Genomic DNA, 22,169 nt, shown 5'->3' with positions numbered 1-22,169 from the left:
AAAAAAACGAATTTTTTTAGAATCTGATCTCAGGTCAGAATGGGTTCATCAGACCAGTGTGTGTCCGGCGGAAACCTCGTATGAATCTGATCTCAGGTCAGAATGGGTTAACAATGACCAGCTCACCCACCAAAGAAAAGGTTGCGTGGGCGACACTGACCAAGCGGGGGTCTGGGGGACTTGTATCAGAATCCTGGACATGACATACTTTGCTACAGAAAGAAAACCTCTCCCCTCTACAGAAATTGATTCGACGACGGAAGCAATAAAAGAGCCATCTTAATAACCACAAATTATTTAAATCTTTATAATTGCATTCAAATACAATTTAAACATGAGTGTATGTGTACACAACTGTACACTACAGTATGTGGGACTGGTGTTAATCCATGATTCTAAAACGGGTAGTCCCAATACTTCATTCTGATTGGCTGGTTACCGTCACGTGACCGGTGTAAATTTCACCGATAACCCACTCCTTCAATCACTTTGTATCAAACTGCAGCCTTGTAGCTGAACTGGGGAAGGGGAGCGCTTGATTGCTTTACAAACACATGCCGTGCGGGCGTCTAAGCACCGCCCGGCTCATATGACTGTGAATGTGTGGCTCCAGGCAGCCCCGTAAATACATCAAGCGCTATTCTCCCGTCACATAGGCTACTTGCGGAGCAAAACAAGGAAGTGTTTTGGCTCTGGGTCGCTCGCTCTGGTGGCACAAAGCGTAGATACTTTTGTGAATTTAATAGTTTTAATATTGCTATATGTTTGTAACCGTTTTAGAAAAGCAATAAGCCACTCGAGGCCCCAGCTTACCGGGTATTTTACACTGGCTGGGAGGTAGAAGACCCTCGGCTGCGCCTCGGGTCTGCCTACGCTCCCAGGCAGTGTAAAATACCCGGTAACCTGAGACCTCTCGTGGCTTATTGCTTAAGTGTATGTGTACACAACTGTACACTGTATGTGGGACTGGTGTTAATCCAGACACAATATGCATAAAGCAAGAGTAAAAAAAGGTAACATTCCAGAAGCAGGAGAAAACAAGAGGCTGTTTGTAATAACAGATCTAAGATTATCACCAGAAATGACCCCGCCCCTCCCCCCAACCAACACTTATTACCACTCCTATACTGTACATGTATGTTTTGCATTATTATTGTTTATCTTTAAATTCATCGATTACACGGGACCGTAATGGAAACAAGCCCCGGGCTTATTGGGTTGTCTTTTTAGCACCCTTTTTAGAATAAATCTGTACCTTTTTTTTTTACTGTTAAAAAAATTAAACAGACTGGCCTGTGGCGCTGATGCAGGGTGTAGTTACAGAGACTGTCCAGCAGGCGTCACCACTGTTCTACATACTGAAGAGTGAATGCAATAGTAGACCACAGGAAATCTGCTGGAAGGATCTTATTCGATAAATATAGATACAATATAAGGTTCTTGCAGACAAAAAATATTAATGTTTTACATTTTGTAGAAACAAAAACAAAAGAAAACATATCCAATAGTAAAGTGCAGTATTAAATGGATGCTCTCATTCACTGACAACAGCAAAACCAACCTAAATAATTATTCATAGTAAAATGTAAAAGAAAATAAACCAAATATTCTGCTTGTTTTCACAGTGTTGTCAAATGAAATCAAATATATATTATATTAAATCACTTACAAAACTAAACTTATTGATCACATATTCATTGATTGACTGAATACTTCATTAATCCATTCTGAACGGGCACCCATATTGGTGTCAGCATCATGTTATGCTTTAGCTATTGAAAAATAGCAGATCTACAAGCTCATATCGCGCCACCGAGTGGCGCGATACGAGCTTGTAGGTCTGCTATTTTTTTTAAATCGAAGAACGACTGACATTTTTTAGAATCTGATCTCAGGTCAGAATGGGTTCATCAGACCAGTGTGTGTACGGCGGAAACCTCGTATGAATCTGATCTCAGGTCAGAATGGGTTAACAGTTTGCTAGGACAGACAGGCACATTAGAAGTACAGTATAATAAGTGTGTGTGTGTGTGTGTGTGTGTGTGTGTGTGTGTGTGTGTGTGTGTGTGTGTGTGTGTGTGTGTGTGTGTGTGCTCAGTGTAGACGTCTAAGGATATAATTCTCTCGCTCTAGCTCATCATTTCTTTCCTGAAGTTCTTTGATCTGTTCTCTGAGCATTTCCACCTCTTCTCTGACTGCAGTCTGGAGGTGACTTTTGACTAAGTCCTGCAAACAAGAAATATATTAATAATAATAATAACTAGAAATGCACTCTGTCGAGGTGCCAACTTGCGCCTTGCACACAAGTAGGCCATACATGGCCTACTTGTGCGCAAGCAGAGCGCGCAAGTACTGCTATACGTACTAACTAGTGTCTATTACAACTGCTGTTCTAAATCCTTTAGACCCGTTGTCAACAGCCAATAAGGGACCACCATTCTTACCCCGACATACATACATACATACATACATAGGTATGCGGTCTAGCTTAAACTTGGACTCAGGGGGGTGGACGCCTCTGCCTTGCATAGTCCCCAGTGAATAGGCAGTTGGCCCTTCACTGGTAACCCTATTTTGGACTCATTTTAAATATATGAAGGTATTGCGGGCAGGGATTTTTACAAAAAAGCCTCCCCTTTTAAAATACATACACACATACATACCTACATACATACATTTCAGAAGTTTTAGCAGTTTTTAAGGACCCACTTTTAGGCCAGTGCACCAGAGCAAAAACGGTGGTCCCCTATTGGCCGACGGACAACACCAACATGTGCAGCCAATTACAGTACTTACTTGCGCGCTCTGCTTGCGCAAGTAAAAATAATAAAATAAATAATAATAAAAATAATAACAACACATATACTATAGTCTTTTAAGCGAGTCATGTTAACCCATTCTGACCGGGCACCCATTTTGGTGTTGGCATCATGTTATGCTTTAGCCATTTAAAAATAGCAGATCTACAAGCTCATATCGCGCCACCGAGTGGCGCGATACGAGCTTGTAGGTCTGCTATTTTTGAAAAATCGAAGAGCGACTGACATTTCTAGAATCTGATCTCAGGTCAGAATGGGTTAATCAGACCAGTGTGTGTCCGGCGGAAACCTCGTATGAATCTGATCTCAGGTCAGAATGGGTTAAAATAAAATACACACAATTTACACTAACACTTACCATGGCCTGTTCGATCTTGTTGTCAATGGCAACCATGCTGCTACCGGCATCACTGTAACACACACACACACAAACAACGTTACGTGAGTTAGCGCCAACACATGCACTGTCAACGCGGTGTCCACAACATGGAATGAGCGGTAACAAGCCCACTCGCCCCGTTTCTGTTTTCCTCCCAGAATTTTCCCCAGTGAGGGGTGGGAGAGGCTGGACAGCAGACGGCTGGACTTTGAATTTCTCTAACTATAAACTTTCATGACAGCAGAACAGCCTAAGTACAAATATAATTTATGAAAAGCTACTACAGTGAAGTCTGTTCACAGAAGTTGTTGTAGGATATGTGGGGATTATCTGACGAGGTACCATTTGAGGGGGAAAAACCTTACATATACTAAATAATACTACATTTTTATAGGTTCAATATAAGTCAAATAATATAGCCTTTCCACAGGAGTATCTTTTTATATTTTTCCAAAAAGAATACAAACAGCCAATAGAGTATTACAAAGTTATCCCCCTCACTGGGGGAAATTCCGGGAGGAAAAACGGGCAAGCACCGGGGCGAGTAGTCCAGTATTCGAATGAGCAGGTTCATCTGGCTACACTCCCAAAGTTACATTACTGTAAAAATGGTAAAATGGTGCATTTATATAGCGCCTTTATCCAAGGCGCTTTACAGAGATTGTGCATTACATTCACCCATTCACACACACATTCACACACCGATGGCAGCGGAAACCATGCAAGGCACCAACTAGCACATCGGGAGCAATTAGGGGTTCAGTGTCTTGCTCAAGGACACTTCGACAGTAACTCTGGGGGGAGCCCGGGTTCGAACTGGCAACCTCACGGTTACCATCCAGGCACTCTACCCCTGAGCCACCGCTGTGACAGTGCAATGACCTATGATTGCCGATGATCTATCTATCTATCTATCTATCTATCTATCTATCTATCTATCTATCTATCTAATATAATACCATTAATTTTGTGCCCAAGTTCAACCCAACTTCCCAAGATCACCCGTTAACAATTCCCTCCCAATCAATGTGATCCATTATATTGCATTACCCACACTGTACATAATTTCCTGTTCATACGTATAAGGGTAAGGCCCTAGTATACATAAATTCATGAATCCACTTGCTGACCGGCTGTCGATATTGAGCAATTTGTTTTATAGGGGATTATATGTGACCATACCATTAACCCATTCTGACCTGAGATCAGATTCATACAGAGGTTTCCGCTGGACACACACTGGTCTGATGAACCCATTCTGACCTGAGATCAGATTCTAAAAATGTCAGTCGTTCTTCGATTTTTTCAAAAATAGCAGACCTACAAGCTCGTATCGCGCCACTCGGTGGCGCGATATGAGCTTGTAGATCTGCTATTTTTCAATAGCTAAAGCATAACATGATGCTGACACCAAAATGGGTGCCCGGTCAGAATGGGTTAATATCAATTGATCAAAACAATTGACAACATTTCATCATGCTTTAAGTAGCATGTGACATGTCAAACTAGGTGGTTTTCATGATTCTAAATCCATTCCAAGCATTTGTTTTGCACAAAAAAACACTCCTTGGGCTAAAAATGGACAGAGCCATCATCTCAAATGTGATGAGGTTAGCACATTTTGGCCCAAGGAGTGTTCGTGCAAAACTAATGCTTGGTATGGATTCAGAATCATGAAACCCCCCCTAGTTTGACATGTCACATGCTACATAAGGCATAATGACATTTAGAAAATATTGCCTTATAAATGGTATGGTCACATATAATCCCCTATAAAACGAAATGTTCAAAGCTGACAGCATGTCAGCAAGTGGATTCATGAATGTATGTACAATACAGGGGGGCAGTCAGACAGATATTTTGTGAAGCCTATAAGGAAATCGCGATTCATATAATGGCATAAAGTTGCGTATGTTCTGAGGGGCGTGGCTACCGTTACAGTCTATGATCGGGATTCCCCTCCCACTCGAGTCAAAATAAAAACCAACGGAGAAGAAGGGGGGAAGTCCCGCCTCGTTGTCTGGGCCAGCCAATGGCCAGCTGGGCCAAAACGGAGCCAGCCAATGGCCAGCTGGGCCAAAACGGATCTAGAAATATGGCGATTTACAGTGCAGGAATAACAGGCTTCATTTTACGTCCATGTTAGACCTGGGGAACGCTTTGTCCATATTTTTTACAGTCTATGGTACAATATAATGTAGAGGCAATATTTTAATAAAAAAATAAAAACTAAATACCAAATTTCCCACCAACCTGTTGGCTGCCGGACTATTTCACAAACTCATGTCCTCATGATGCAAAACGCATGTCACTCATGTCACACTCACAAGTAGCTGCGGCATGCCCATATATGGCAGCAGAGACTACTATACACTACTATTGGTTTAACCCTGTAAGACCCAGCATTGCTTTTCGGTAACATTTTTATTTTAATTAATTAATTACTTAATTTCTTTTTTTCACTCCTAGAATCACAAACAAAAAATCCTAAACAAACTGCAGGTCTCTCTCTCTCTGGTTCGGTTGCTATGAAGTCTAAAAATATACACAGAGAGAGAGAGAGAGAGAGAGAGGCTCATTTAACAGTGTCTGAATAGTTCCTCTATTCTCTCCACAACGCTAAATGAGCAAGAACAGAGCCGTGTGTGTGTGTGTGTGTGTGTGTGTGTGTGTGTGTGTGTGTGTGTGTGTGTGTGTGTGCGCATGCTTAGCTCACACCAGCCTGACACACACTCACACAGGCACTCTAAATACCACAACAATACATGTAACGTACGTGCGCACACGCACACACAGGTTCATAGAGTTGGTGTGTAAACAGCTTACCGATTAATTGAGTTAGGTTATTTCTGTTCTGAATATTACAATAATAAATAAAACATCATTATGTTTCGTTTTATGAAGGGACCAAGTACGTCCCAAAGGGATGTTGGTACCTAATTGTTTTTTTGTTTTTTTCTTCTCCTCATTCTTCTTCTGTCAAAAATAACAGTTCGGTTTTCGCAAAACGCAGGAATCTGGTAGAGGGCAATGCCAAACGGTGACTAAGCGAAGCCCATTACCATTGGCCAAAGGGTGGCGCTATAGCACAATGCAAACTTTGAAGAGGCATAGCTCATGAACCGTTTGACCGTCTGCAATAGAACGTCGATACACACATGCGTCTCCTCATGCCGAACAACTTTCGTGCTCTGACTTTTGACCTTTGAATTATATGAAAAACAGTTCAATTCTATCTTCCCAGGATCTTTGATCAAAATGCACTTCTACACGTGAACTTTGGACCTATACGGACAAAGAAATCTTAGTACTTATTTTTTTAGTTAAAGAAATAAGGTTGTATGAGCCAATGAAAATTGCTGTTTTGTGAAATAGGCCAAAGTGGGGCGCTATAGCAATTTCTTGAAAATGAAAACTTTGAACGGGCATAACTCATGCCTCATTTGGCCAAAAGTCATGGCACTTGTTTCCACGTGTTCCTTGACTCATGGGGAACACATCTGTCACTTTGACCAGTAAGCTCAGATATTCCCTTTGAAAAATGCTTATACCTGATTCTCTGCCCTGATTATTGAGCAACTTGCATGAAAAAAAATTCTACACACAATCTATGGACCATTATCTGAAATCCCAGTTGAAGAGAAGTTTGTACGTGAACACATGAACAGTGGACACTGTAAAAATGGATAATGACATGCCCAAAACGAGGACACGCATACATACACTGAATGGTGTTACTGTTTAAAACGAGGACACACATACATACACTGAATGGTGTTACTGTTCAAAACGAGGACACACATACATACACTGAATGGTGTTACTGTTTAAAACGAGGACACGCATACATACACTGAATGGTGTTACTGTTTACAATGAAACAAGGGATTGTGTTCAGCTAGCTTAGTCATTACAGCTCTTGACTTTGGAGTTTGGACCACAAGGTCATGGGTTCCAATCTGGGTACCGACAACTCAGTGTATATGAGTCTCCAAGAACCCTGCTAATGTCATTCTATAATTGTGTTTCCTTGGCTTGATATCCTTTGCGTACATCTGTGTGCATGTGCGCATGCGCATGTGCGTGCGCGAGCATGTACCTGTCTTCTGGTAGAGTGAACACGGTTGGATTCAGGATGGGTTGTGAGACACCTGGAGAGACAGACAGTCTGAGGACAGACTAGACAGACAGACAGACAGACAGACAGACAGACAGACAGACAGACAGACAGACAGACAATACTAATTTAGAGTTTATCCAAACATCACATAAATCAGTACACATTATCTCTATAGTCATGTGATCAAGACTGATCCATCCTAATTTTTCATATTCCATCCTGATTGGCACATTCTGAACATTGTGCCCACGATGACCTACCTGACCTGGTGGAGACCTGCAGTGCTCCTAGGATATCCTACCTGACCTGGTGGAGACCTGTGCTCCTAGGATAACCTACCTGACCTGGTGGAGACCTGCAGTGCTCCTAGGATAACCTACCTGACCTGGTGGAGACCTGTTCTCCTAGGATAACCTACCTAACCTGGTGGAGACCTGTGCTCCTAGGATAACCTACCTGACCTGGTGGAGACCTGCAGTGCTCCTAGGATAACCTACCTGACCTGGTGGAGACCTGTTCTCCTAGGATAACCTACCTGACCTGGTGGAGACCTGTGCTCCTAGGATATCCTACCTGACCTGGTGGAGACCTGTGCTCTTAGGATAACCTACCTGACCTGGTGGAGACCTGTTCTCTCCTAGGATATCCTACCTGACCTGGTGGAGACCTGTTCTCCTAGGATAACCTACCTGACCTGGTGGAGACCTGTGCTCCTAGGATATCCTACCTGACCTGGTGGAGACCTGTGTTCTCCTAGGATAACCTACCTGACCTGGTGGAGACCTGTTCTCCTAGGATATCCTACCTGACCTGGAGGAGACCTGTGCTCCTAGGATAACCTACCTGACCTGGTGGAGACCTGTGCTCCTAGGATAACCTACCTGACCTGGTGGAGACCTGTTCTCCTAGGATATCCTACCTGACCTGGTGGAGACCTGTGCTCCTAGGATAACCTACCTGACCTGGTGGAGACCTGTGCTCCTAGGATATCCTACCTGACCTGGTGGAGACCTGTGTGCTCCTAGGATAACCTACCTGACCTGGTGGAGACCTGTGCTCCTATAGGATAACCTACCTGACCTGGTGGAGACCTGTGTTCTCCTAGGATATCCTACCTGACCTGGAGGAGACCTGTGCTCCTAGGATAACCTACCTGACCTGGTGGAGACCTGTGCTCCTAGGATAACCTACCTGACCTGGTGGAGACCTGTTCTCCTAGGATATCCTACCTGACCTGGTGGAGACCTGTGTTCTCCTAGGATAACCTACCTGACCTGGTGGAGACCTGTGCTCCTATAGGATAACCTACCTGACCTGGTGGAGACCTGTGCTCCTAGGATATCCTACCTGACCTGGTGGAGACCTGTGTGCTCCTAGGATAACCTACCTGACCTGGTGGAGACCTGTTCTCCTATATGATAACCTACCTGACCTGGTGGAGACCTGTGTGCTCCTAGGATAACCTACCTGACCTGGTGGAGACCTGTTCTCCTAGGATATCCTACCTGACCTGGTGGAGACCTGTGTGCTCCTAGGATAACCTACCTGACCTGGTGGAGGCCTGTTCTCCTAGGATATCCTACCTGACCTGGTGGAGGCCTGTTCTCCTAGGATAACCTACCTGACCTGGTGGAGACCTGTGTGCTCCTAGGATAACCTACCTGACCTGGTGGAGGCCTGTTCTCCTAGGATATCCTACCTGACCTGGTGGAGGCCTGTTCTCCTAGGATAACCTACCTGACCTGGTGGAGACCTGTGTTCTCCTAGGATAACCTACCTGACCTGGTGGAGACCTGTGCTCCTAGGATATCCTACCTGACCTGGTGGAGACCTGTGCTCCTAGGATAACCTACCTGACCTGGTGGAGACCTGTGCTCCTATAGGATAACCTACCTGACCTGGTGGAGACCTGTGTGCTCCTAGGATATCCTACCTGACCTGGTGGAGACCTGTGCTCCTATATGATATCCTACCTGACCTGGTGGAGACCTGTGCTCCTAGGATAACCTACCTGACCTGGTGGAGACCTGTGCTCCTATAGGATATCCTACCTGACCTGGTGTAGACCTGTGCTCCTAGGATAACCTACCTGACCTGGTGTAGACCTGTGCTCCTAGGATAACCTACCTGACCTGGTGGAGACCTAGCTGTGCTCCTAGGATAACCTACCTGACCTGGTGGAGACCTGTGCTCCTAGGATAACCTACCTGACCTGGAGGAGACCTAGACCTAGGATAACCTACCTGACCTGGTGTAGACCTAGCTGTGCTCCTAGGATAACCTACCTGACCTGGTGGAGACCTAGCTGTGCTCCTAGGATAACCTACCTGACCTGGTGTAGACCTGTGCTCCTAGGATAACCTACCTGACCTGGTGGAGACCTGTGCTCCTAGGATAACCTACCTGACCTGGTGTAGACCTGTGCTCCTAGGATATCCTACCTGACCTGGTGGAGACCTGTTCTCTCCTAGGATAACCTACCTGACCTGGAGGAGACCTAGACCTAGGATAACCTACCTGACCTGGTGTAGACCTAGCTGTGCTCCTAGGATAACCTACCTGACCTGGTGGAGACCTAGCTGTGCTCCTAGGATAACCTACCTGACCTGGTGTAGACCTGTGCTCCTAGGATAACCTACCTGACCTGGTGGAGACCTGTGCTCCTAGGATAACCTACCTGACCTGGTGTAGACCTGTGCTCCTAGGATATCCTACCTGACCTGGTGGAGACCTGTGCTCCTAGGATAACCTACCTGACCTGGTGGAGACCTGTGCTCCTATAGGATAACCTACCTGACCTGGTGGAGACCTGTGTGCTCCTAGGATATCCTACCTGACCTGGTGGAGACCTGTGCTCCTATATGATATCCTACCTGACCTGGTGGAGACCTGTGCTCCTAGGATAACCTACCTGACCTGGTGGAGACCTGTGCTCCTATAGGATATCCTACCTGACCTGGTGTAGACCTGTGCTCCTAGGATAACCTACCTGACCTGGTGTAGACCTGTGCTCCTAGGATAACCTACCTGACCTGGTGGAGACCTAGCTGTGCTCCTAGGATAACCTACCTGACCTGGTGGAGACCTGTGCTCCTAGGATAACCTACCTGACCTGGAGGAGACCTAGACCTAGGATAACCTACCTGACCTGGTGTAGACCTAGCTGTGCTCCTAGGATAACCTACCTGACCTGGTGGAGACCTAGCTGTGCTCCTAGGATAACCTACCTGACCTGGTGTAGACCTGTGCTCCTAGGATAACCTACCTGACCTGGTGGAGACCTGTGCTCCTAGGATAACCTACCTGACCTGGTGTAGACCTGTGCTCCTAGGATATCCTACCTGACCTGGTGGAGACCTGTTCTCTCCTAGGATAACCTACCTGACCTGGAGGAGACCTAGACCTAGGATAACCTACCTGACCTGGTGTAGACCTAGCTGTGCTCCTAGGATAACCTACCTGACCTGGTGGAGACCTAGCTGTGCTCCTAGGATAACCTACCTGACCTGGTGTAGACCTGTGCTCCTAGGATAACCTACCTGACCTGGTGGAGACCTGTGCTCCTAGGATAACCTACCTGACCTGGTGTAGACCTGTGCTCCTAGGATATCCTACCTGACCTGGTGGAGTCCTGTGCTCCTAGGATATCCTACCTGACCTGGTGGAGTCCTGTGCTCCTAGGATAACCTACCTGACCTGGTGGAGACCTGTGCTCCTAGGATAACCTACCTGACCTGGTGTAGACCTGTGCTCCTAGGATATCCTACCTGACCTGGTGGAGACCTGTTCTCTCCTAGGATAACCTACCTGACCTGGAGGAGACCTAGACCTAGGATAACCTACCTGACCTGGTGTAGACCTAGCTGTGCTCCTAGGATAACCTACCTGACCTGGTGGAGACCTAGCTGTGCTCCTAGGATAACCTACCTGACCTGGTGTAGACCTGTGCTCCTAGGATAACCTACCTGACCTGGTGGAGACCTGTGCTCCTAGGATAACCTACCTGACCTGGTGGAGACCTGTGCTCCTAGGATAACCTACCTGACCTGGTGGAGACCTGTGCTCCTAGGATATCCTACCTGACCTGGTGGAGACCTAGCTGTGCTCCTAGGATAACCTACCTGACCTGGTGGAGACCTGCAGTGCTCCTAGGATAACCTACCTGACCTGGTGGAGACCTGTTCTCTCCTAGGATAACCTACCTGACCTGGTGGAGACCTGTGCTCCTAGGATATCCTACCTGACCTGGTGGAGACCTGTTCTCTCCTAGGATAACCTACCTGACCTGGTGGAGACCTAGCTGTGCTCCTAGGATAACCTACCTGACCTGGTGGAGACCTGCAGTGCTCCTAGGATATCCTACCTGACCTGGTGGAGACCTGTGTGCTCCTAGGATAACCTACCTGACCTGGTGGAGACCTAGCTGTGCTCCTAGGATAACCTACCTGACCTGGTGGAGACCTGTTCTCCTAGGATAACCTACCTGACCTGGTGTAGACCTGTGCTCCTGTATTTGTTTTTGGATAGCATGTGATTCTGCATAAGGCACCACCATTGTTGTGTCAACTATCAGGAGATTGTAAAGGAATAGCTGGGGGCAGTTTCGTAAGAAATCACCACGTTTTTTTTTAAAATTTTTGGCAAGGTGTTAGGTATGGGTATAAGGTTTTCAAAAAACTGTGCAGACTCAAATATTAGATACGTATAGCTATATGATCTTGAAAACCTCCTTTCTGGTTGTTCGTTTTTCCTAAGATTTTAGTATGTTATTTAGCACACCCAATAGTAACAGAATCCATTGTAAAATAAATTGTATCGATTATTTTGGTTTACAAGTGTCTAATATTTGAGTCTGTCTAAACAGACCACTAGGGGGCGGGCGCTCGCAATACGTTTGCACAGCTTTTAGAAATCATTATACCTGCTTTCAGTAAAGCGGGCCTTGCCATGCCAAATATACTCTTCTATAACCCATTCTGACCGGGCACCCATTTTGGTGTCAGCGTCATGTTATGCTTTAGCTATTTAAAAATAGCAGATCTACAAGCTCATATCGCGCCACCGAGTGGCGCGATACGAGCTTGTAGGTCTGCTATTTTTGAAAAATCGAAGAACGACTGACATTTTTTAGAATCTGATCTCAGGTCAGAATGGGTTCATCAGACCAGTGTGTGTCCATGTGGAAACCTCGTATGAATCTGATCTCAGGTCAGAATGGGATAACTGGGCCTGTCACGCTCGTTACACCTGGGAATGGCTACAAGCCATCCACACAATAAGAACTGTGTGGACTCGTGGGGCTGCTCACCAAATTCACTATGGGCACTGGTAACCGGTAATAAAGATAAGATTCATAGGGAGATACGAGGCAATCCAATTATCTATAATTCTATCAGAGTGTGACGACAGATTACCATCCACGTAGGGAGAGGAGACCAAAGGCCATTGCTAATACCAATCTCTAGCAACCATGAATTTGGACCTGGGCGCAGTTCGGCCATCTTTAAGACCTGGCACTCACTAGGGCTTCGTGTATTGGGGGATCTGTTTAGAGATGGTGTTCTGATCGTCGTTTCAGCAATTGCAGACACAGTTTAACCTCCCCAGAGAACTTTTTTTTTGGGTTTCCTGCAAATATGACATTTTATTAACTCACTACAGCTGCCAACGCCACTGGGCTCCCTTTACAGTTAAACAGAGAATGTCTTATGCGACCTTAGTACGGTGTCACATTTCATTTCATCGTTTTACTCACTGCTGTACTCCCAGGAGATACCATCCCTCCGTAAACGGGAGAGAGATTTTAACAATGAATATATTGAAGATGACTGGCAAGAGGCCATTGACTCAGTTAAAAAGGTTTATACCTGTAACAGACTAAGAGAAACACAATATAAAATTCTTCACAGATTACACATCACACATTACATTGTTACTAAACAAAATGGACCGTTCAATATCTCCTTTATGTTCGAAATGTCAAACAGATCTGGGTAACTATACTATCACTACTTTTGGGAATGTAAGTGTATATATCCAGGTTCTGGGGCCAAGTGCCACGTGAGTTAAGCGACATTTCCAAGGTGAAAATAAAGAAGGATCCGGGAGCTTACTGGGACTCCCGTCAAAAGAAATTAATTTGACACCCTCACAATTCAAACTATTTGATAAACTTCTTATGTTGAACCTTATTTGCATTTAATTAAAAAAGAGGACAGAGGTCCCTCTGTGCCCAGTTAAGGTCTGGTGCTTTACCTCTGGCAGTTGAGGTAAGCAAAGCAAAGCAAAGCAAAGCAAAGTTCTTTGTTTACCCAGGGAAGTGGACTAAGCTCGAGATGCTTGTTTACAGCCACACCCTGCTCATAGAACATTTCATGGTAGGGGTTCAATGCCTTGCTCAAGGGCACTTCAGCAGTGGTGATTTTAACGTGCCGGTTCCGGGGATTCAAACTGGCGACCTTCCCGGTATCAAGACCGCTCCGCAAACCGTTCGGCCACCGCTGCCCCTAAGTGGGCAGATATACTGGCATTCCTGAGGAGCAGCGACTGTGTGCTCTTTCTGACCTGGGAGTTGTAGAGGATGAGTTTCATTTTGTTTTCTATTGTCCTTTTTAACCCATTCTGAATGAAGCGTTGGACTGAACTGGACAGAAAATGCACTTTTGTATGCACAACAGCACTTTAAAAAAAAAACAGTGCTGGTAACGTTTTGTTTTTAAGGATTGCACCATGCCACTTTATTTATTTATAGGTTGTGCGTGGTGTTGGTAACTTTTAACTTGTCCATATGAATTGCACGTCATCATACACACTGGGGCTCTTTTTAAATGTTTGTCCATGTTTGGTTTTAGTTTTTTAGCTTGTGTTTTTAAATAGGCTCTATGTTTTATGTTGCACTGCTAATAACTGAGGGGAAAACGATATTTCATGTTCTTTTGTATGCAAGTACATTATAGGAAAATGACAAATAAAGTGATTCTGATTCTGAGGCGCCGAGGCGGGGTGGACTGTGGAGCGGCAGAAGCGCTCTGGGTGAGATTCGGACGGGGAGTTAGTGGGAAAATGATAAGACACCGTTCAAATGACACTTTAACCCATTCTGAACGGGCACCCATTTTGGTGTCGGCATCATGTTATAGCTTTAGCTATTTAAAAATAGCAGATCTACAAGCTCATATCGCGCCACCGAGTGGCGCGATATGAGAATGGGTTAACACTAGTAGTAGTAGACTCTCTAAAAAATAACTCTATGGTCATAATAATAACAGGCAGCAGGGTATAATCAGCCCTCAACAGCGTGTGTGTGTGTGTGTGTGTGTGTGTGTGTGTGTGTGTGTGTGTGTGTGTGTGTGTGTGTGTGTGTGTGTGTGTGTGCACACCTATCTGACTGCCTGCCTGCCTGTGATAACTTGTGTCTTATGCCAGTTCTTTTCTTTTTTTTTAATCAATATCATTTTGTAGCCTTCACTGCCCGACAGTAGGGCAGCTTTGGCTAGGGCCTACATATATTCTTTATATTTATATTATTATGATTTGGAATTAATTAGCCTTTTGTGTGGTGCCTGTAGGACTGTATTTGAATCATAATGGTGGTACTTGAGAGCCAATTATGTTCTTATAGTGGTTCTGCTTGTTGTAAAAAGGTTGAGAACCACTGATTTAACCATATTTATGTTCAACATTCTTGTCTGGCTATCAATGGTAAAACGTGATTCGTCTAATTAAATAAGAGTTTTGCTTAAAAGTAATCCAAGTAGTATCTCCATTTTTCACTTCCGAACCGATACGGTAGCATCAATACCGATTCGATACAGATACCGATATTTTATGTTTTTGGTAAAATAAATTATTCAAATATGTTGTTTTTATAAAAAAAATAAAAAATGCAAACAAAAACAAATAAAAAAAGTCCCGTTGGGATTAATAAAGTGACAACTTTTACAATATGTCCATCCATCACCATTATACAAAATAATTCCATATTTATTTACATATTAAGACCTGTTGAGGGGGTTTTCGCCTAGAAGACTCTATGGATATCTGGGACACTGTTGTATGAAGTGAACTGTCAAGAGACTGACGTTCAGGGACAAGACTGTGCATGCGTTAATTGTGTTAAAATATTTTAATTATTAACGCAATTGATTAACGCCCAGTGATGTAACTAGGTTTTCAATGTAATGAAATGGTAAATGGTAAATGGTGCATTTATATAGCGCCTTTATCCAAGGCGCTTTACAGAGATTGTGCATTACATTCATCCATTCACACACACATTCATACACCGATGGCAGCGGAAACCATGCAAGGCACCAACTAGCACATCGGGAGCAATTAGGGGTTCAGTGTCTTGCTCAAGGACACTTCGACAGTAACTCTGGGGGAGCCAGGGTTTGAACTGGCAACCTTACGGTTACCATCCAGGCACTCTACCGCTGAGCCACCGCCGCCCCACAATGAGTCCCGGGATGCAGGGATGGTCTTTTAGATCGAGTCCCAGGGACATTTGATGAGTCCCACTTCAACCACGTTAGGAGTCATATTTTGCCATTTTTACAAATTGCAGCATTTAACTCCCATTTAATTTGATATGGTTATATAATGTGGTTATATTCATGTAGAAAATAGAAGAAATTATTATTATAATTAACGTATAATTACACTATTCAAATATATTGTTTTTATAAAAAATTAAAAAAATACAAACCAAAACAAATGAAGTAATCCCTTTGGGATTAATAAAGTGACAACTTTTACATGATGTCCATCCATCACCACAAAATAATTCCTTATTTATTTATTTTACATTTTGGAGGGGGAAAAGCCAATTTAAAGGTATATTCAGTGATTTCACTTAATTCAAATATCACTTATTTTTTGTTTTGTTGTGATAATCCTCCCTACTATAGAGTGTGCTGACCATATAAGGAGTTCCTCCCTGTCCCCAGTTAACCCCTGGGGGTCAAAAAACCTTAGGTTTTGTTTTTGACTCTCTATCCTGATTGGACGAAAGGCTGGGTCCCACAGCCAAAAACGAAACCTAAGGTTTTTTGAGTGAAATCACTGAATATACCTTTAACACTGAGGTGCCCACTCTTCCTGCACCCTTTTGCAATGTGAAATGCCACCGAACCAGTAGGCCTAATCCTTTTCCACTTTGCTAATATGCCCATGCTGATACTGTAATATTAGCTCTTTTCAACTTTCAGCTGAAATGCTTTTGTTGTGAAGGCAAAAAGTTTCTAAACGTCTCACATCCTGCATATTTCTGCGTACCTGCAAATAGACGATCTATACAAGCTCACAACAACGCGTTCCGGATGCGACGCGTTGCGAGCTTGCAGATCAACCATTCTTTAATAGCATGCAACACATCGTACGACGAAGCACAAGTCAGGCTTCACTTCAATCACTTGAGAGCTGTGTTGTGTTGGCCGAGGTGATGTTACACAGCGCTACTGTGGGGGCGGCGGTGGCTCAGGGGTAGAGTGGCTGGATGGTAACCGTAAGGTTGCCAGTTCGAACCCGGGCTCCCCCAGAGTTACTGTCGAAGTGTCCTTGAGCAAGACACTGAACCCCTAATTGCTCCCGATGTGCTAGTTGGTGCCTTGCATGGTTTCCGCTGCCATCGGTGTGTGAATGTGTGTGTGAATGGGTGAATGTAATGCACAATCTCTGTAAAGCGCCTTGGATAAAGGCGCTATATAAATGCACCATTTACCATTTACTCGGCACAAAAATAACAGGCTATGGGAAGCTAGTTTTGGGTGGCAGCGTGGCACGCTGTGTTTAATCAATCAACATCAAGTTTACCTCAGTGCATTTGGGTCGGGAATGCAATTTGGAATGCAATTTGCTGCCAGGAGTCGGGACTCCTGCCAGTGTTTTTTTCCGCTACATATTAAGACCTGTTGAGGGGGTTTTGGCCTAGAAGACTCTATGGATATCTGGGACACTGTTGTATGAAGTGAACCGTCAAGAGACTGACGTTCACACATGTTTAGACTGACGTTCACACATGTTTAGACTGACGTTCACACATGTTTAACCCATTCTGACCGGGCACCCATTTTGGTGTCGGCATCATGTCATGCTTTAGCTATTGAAAAATAGCAGATCTATCACCGAGTGGCGCGATACGAGCTTGTAGGTCTGCTATTTTTTGAAAAATCGAAGAACGACTGACATTTTTTAGAATCTGATCTCAGGTCAGAATGGGTTCATCAGACCAGTGTGTGTCCGGCGGAAACCTCGTGTGAATCTGATCTCAGGTCAGAATGGGTTAAGACCTGTTGAGGGGGTTTTGGCCTAGAAGACTATGGGAATATGGGACACTGTTGTATGAAGTGAACCGTCAAGAGGCTGACGTTCACACATGTTTAGACTGACGTTCACACATGTTTAGACTGACGTTCACACATGTTTAGGCTGACGTTCACACATGTTTAGGCTGACGTTCACACATGTTTAGACTGACGTTCACACATGTTTAGGCTGACGTTCACACATGTTTAGGCTGACGTTCACACATGTTTAGACTGACGTTCACACATGTTTAGACTGACGTTCACACATGTTTAGGCTGACGTTCACACATGTTTAGACTGACGTTCACACATGTTTAGACTGACGTTCACACATGTTTAACAGACTGACGTTCACACATGTTTAGACTGACGTTCACTCATGTTTAGACTGACGTTCACACATGTTTAGACTGACGTTCACACATGTTTAGGCTGACGTTCACACATGTTTAGGCTGACGTTCACACATGTTTAGGCTGACGTTCACACATGTTTAGACTGACGTTCACACATGTTTAGGCTGACGTTCACACATGTTTAGACTGACGTTCACACATGTTTAGACTGACGTTCACACATGTTTAGGCTGACGTTCACACATGTTTAGACTGACGTTCACACATGTTTAGGCTGACGTTCACACATGTTTAGACTGACGTTCACACATGTTTAGACTGACGTTCACACATGTTTAGACTGACGTTCACACATGTTTAGACTGACGTTCACACATGTTTAGGCTGACGTTCACACATGTTTAGGCTGACGTTCACACATGTTTAGACTGACGTTCACACATGTTTAGAGACTGACGTTCACACATGTTTAGACTGACGTTCACACATGTTTAGGCTGACGTTCACACATGTTTAGACTGACGTTCACACATGTTTAGGCTGACGTTCACACATGTTTAGACTGACGTTCACACATGTTTAGGCTGACGTTCACACATGTTTAGGCTGACGTTCACACATGTTTAGGCTGACGTTCACACATGTTTAGACTGACGTTCACACATGTTTAGGCTGACGTTCACACATGTTTAGACTGACGTTCACACATGTTTAGGCTGACGTTCACACATGTTTAGGCTGACGTTCACACATGTTTAGGCTGACGTTCACACATGTTTAGACTGACGTTCACACATGTTTAGACTGACGTTCACACATGTTTAACAGACTGACGTTCACACATGTTTAGACTGACGTTCACACATGTTTAGGCTGACGTTCACACATGTTTAGGCTGACGTTCACACATGTTTAGGGACAACATTGCGGGTCAAGACTGCACATGAGTTAACCCATTCTGACCTGAGATCAGATTCATACGAGGTTTCCGCCGGACACACACTGGTCTGATGAACCCATTCTGACCTGAGATCAGATTCTAAAAAATGTCAGTCGTTCTTCGATTTTTCAAAAATAGCAGACCTACAAGCTCGTATCGCGCCACTCGGTGACGCGATACGAGCTTGTAGATCTGCTATTTTTCAATAGCTAAAGCATAACATGATGCCGACACCAAAATGGGTGCCCGGTCAGAATGGGTTCATTGTGTTAAAATATTTAAATTAATTAACGCAATTGATTAAAGCGGCGTCACGCCATTAACGCGATAATTTTGACAGCCTTAATTATTTGTCAAATGTATTAATTATATTATTATTATTGATAAACAACATTTGTCATATTTACCCTTCCTGCAGAATCAACGTCCAATTGGAGAGGAGGGGCGGAGTGTAAATGCTGCACTCTGATAGGTTGCTTGCTTTCCTGGTCGGCGGGGGGAGCAGGCGGGCCCTCTCGTCTGATTGGCTGACCGGCCAACAGGTGGGAGGGGCCATGAGAGTGCACATGATGATGCCCATCCCCCCCTTCTCTATCCAAACGACCAATGGCGTCCAGGGATTCCATGGAGTGGGCGTGTCTCATGGTGTCCATCAAACGCCTAAACCCCACCCTCTCCTCACGCTCCAGGAAGTCCATACATGTCCATCGCCCCCGGCGATAGGGCTGCCCCCGCCCAGCGGCCAATCGGATGACTCGAAACCTGGAAGACGCATCATGGGAGCTGGACTTCCTTAGAAGGGAAGGTGTGGTCGGCTGGGATGAGCTTCCCTGAGAGCTGGGCGCAGATTGGCTGTAGTCTGATGATGTCACACTGGTGATCTGGAAGCTACGCCTCTTTTTACTCATCCTGCGCACACACACGTACACACACACACGTACACACACACACACACACACACACACACACACACACACACACACACACACACACACACACACACACACACACACGTTATTTGTTCTGAATATAACATAATATGAACTGAAATCATTATGCTTTGTTTTATTCATCTTCATGTCACCTTAGAATTCTATTTGATGTTTTTACTAAGTTTAGTTTCATGCATCGTGAATGTCATTCTATAATTGTGTGCTTCTGACAAAACCAGCTAACTCCATTGGACCCTCAAAGTGTAGGCTATGCTAAAACCAGCTAACTCCACCACCTCTCTCCCTCTCATCCAACTAATTGACAATACAGTATAATATAGAGTCAAAATACCAACTGTTGGTGGATAAAGCCAGGCTTGTTTCCATTCCATGCCAGCTTGGAAAATCCACAATGGCAGACATTGTGAACAAAGTGGAAATGCAAATGTGGAAGTGAAAGGTCCTACAACATGAATGAGGGGATATGGGACCATAACAAGGTTAGATCACATCATGTCATGTGCCATGGACGGGTTAAGGTCAGATCTGACCACACGTTTAGAGGCGTGGTTTTCAACCAGTGGTCCTTGAGGTGGTTCCCAGTGGACCCCTGCAGCTACATGATGGAGTTGGTAACCAAATGTACACATCTTTAAACCATTCTGACCTGAGATCAGATTCATACGAGGTTTTCCACTGGACACACACTGGTCTGATGAACCCATTCTGACCTGAGATCAGAACACCAAAATGGGTGCCCGGTCAGAATGGGTTAACTCTTGAGAGCGCAGAATGAAACCAAATGGACCCTCATGGGTCCATTTATTTTCATTTGACTAAATGTCAATGACATTGTCATTGACATTTTTAGTTTAGAATCTGATCTCTGATCTGATCTCTGATAGTTAGTTGACTCTCAAGAGTTAAATTATTGTTCAAGATCTGCATTACTTAACCCATTCTGAACGGGCACCCATTTTGGTGTCAGCATCATGTTATGCTATAGCTATTGAAAAATATCAGATCTACAAGCTCATATCGCGCCACCGAGTGGCGCGATACGAGCTTGTAGGTCTGCTATTTTTTTTTAAATCGAAGAGCGACTGACATTTCTAGAATCTGATCTCAGGTCAGAATGGGTTAATTAAAAATAAGTCTGAATTGATTTTTTTGATCAACATTTTGCTGTTATTTCTCCTATTGGTACCACATAAACAGAATTATGGACAGAATAAAATGTAATCCAACAATATGAAAAGATCTTTAGTTTTGAGTCTGAGAGTCTAAATGTCATCAAATGGTGGTCCGTGGCTCAAATGCTGAATACATAATAGACCCTGGTTTAGATCACAGACATTCTACCCTAAGCCTTGGTTGTAATGTGTTAAATGTGTTAAATGTCACTGCATGCTGCACTTTCCACTTTCCATTTGTAACATTCTGTGGCGTTGCCCAACTGTAGATTTACGCTTTATGGTTTCACAACTTTGTTAGCGCACACACACACACGCAGGCAGGCACACACGTGCGGGGGCGCGCGCACACACACACACACACACACACACACACACACACACACACACACACATGCACACGCACGCACTGACCTGCAGTGTGTAGTTTGACGATGTCTCAAAAGTCAAACAATCAGTTCTCTATTGAAGACTGTCTGTCTGTCTGTCTGTCTGTCTGCATCCAGTGATGTCACCGAGTGAACAAGTCCACAACTGTCAGTCTCGTCAGAACTCTCTCTCTCTCTCTCTCACACCCTGTTCTCTTTTCTTCCCGTTTTCTCTCGTTCTCTCCCTTCTTGCTCTCTCTCTCTCTCCCTTCTTGCTCTCTCTCTCTCTCTCTCTCTCTCTCATTGAACTACTGTTTGTCAACACAACTCTATCTCTATCTCTGTCTCTCTCTCTCCCCCTCCCTCCCACTCTCTCTCACCAATAGTTGTAATTAAACTGTTTGTCAACAATTCTCTCTCTCTCTCTCTCTCTCTCTCTCTCTCTCTCTCTCTGAGAGGACGCCACACCCCTCTGTTATGATGTGATGATTGGTTCCATTGTGACACCTAGAGGCGGCCTTCAGTCAGTGCAGCTGTCAGATAATGCAGAACATCTTTGTACCAACATTACAATAATAAAGTAGGCTATTACCAAGGCTAAACTCACTACTAACTAACTACTACAAACAACTACTAACCGTTTGACCAGCCAGCAATCTACGCATTGCCAATGTTTTATCGCGGGCAACCCTTATTTTGAAGAGCCCAATATACGTAACCGGATGTTACAATGACAAGACGCCGTTTGTGGTGTC

General features: G+C 44.4%; 1 protein-coding gene across 1 annotated transcript; it reads right to left on the bottom strand.

Moving 5' to 3' along the window:
* Nucleotides 1–2,000: 2,000 nt before the first annotated feature.
* tsc22d4 (TSC22 domain family member 4) lies at nt 2,001–21,660 on the bottom strand. Its single transcript, XM_083788480.1, has 5 exons — nt 21,461–21,660; nt 19,329–19,830; nt 7,298–7,377; nt 3,178–3,229; nt 2,001–2,226 (listed from the first exon to the last, which is right to left on the bottom strand). Exons 2-5 carry the CDS (start codon nt 19,827–19,829, stop codon nt 2,095–2,097), a joined length of 765 nt encoding a protein of 254 aa, XP_083644606.1. The 5' UTR covers nt 19,830; nt 21,461–21,660; the 3' UTR covers nt 2,001–2,094.
* Between the last annotated feature and the right edge of the window lie 509 nt (nt 21,661–22,169).

Source organism: Protomyctophum parallelum (assembly GCF_964188405.1).
Source record: "Protomyctophum parallelum genome assembly, chromosome: 18".
Classification (NCBI taxonomy): Eukaryota; Metazoa; Chordata; class Actinopteri; order Myctophiformes; family Myctophidae; genus Protomyctophum; species Protomyctophum parallelum.
The sequence above is the reverse complement of the archived record's forward strand: the minus strand, read 5'-3'. Positions and strand labels throughout refer to the sequence as shown.

What these genes read in the sequence shown, in the direction of transcription:
- tsc22d4 (XM_083788480.1), bottom strand. Translation starts at nt 19,829, where the DNA reads ATGAGTAAAAAGAGGCGTAGCTTCCAGATCACCAGTGTGACATCATCA. An exon ending in ACGTTGATTCTGCAGGAAGG is followed by an intron (nt 7,378 to 19,328) that starts GTAAATATGACA and finishes CTGTCTGTCTAG; the next exon opens with TCTGTCCTCAGACTGTCTGT. An exon ending in TTCACTCTACCAGAAGACAG is followed by an intron (nt 3,230 to 7,297) that starts GTACATGCTCGC and finishes TGTGTGTTACAG; the next exon opens with TGATGCCGGTAGCAGCATGG.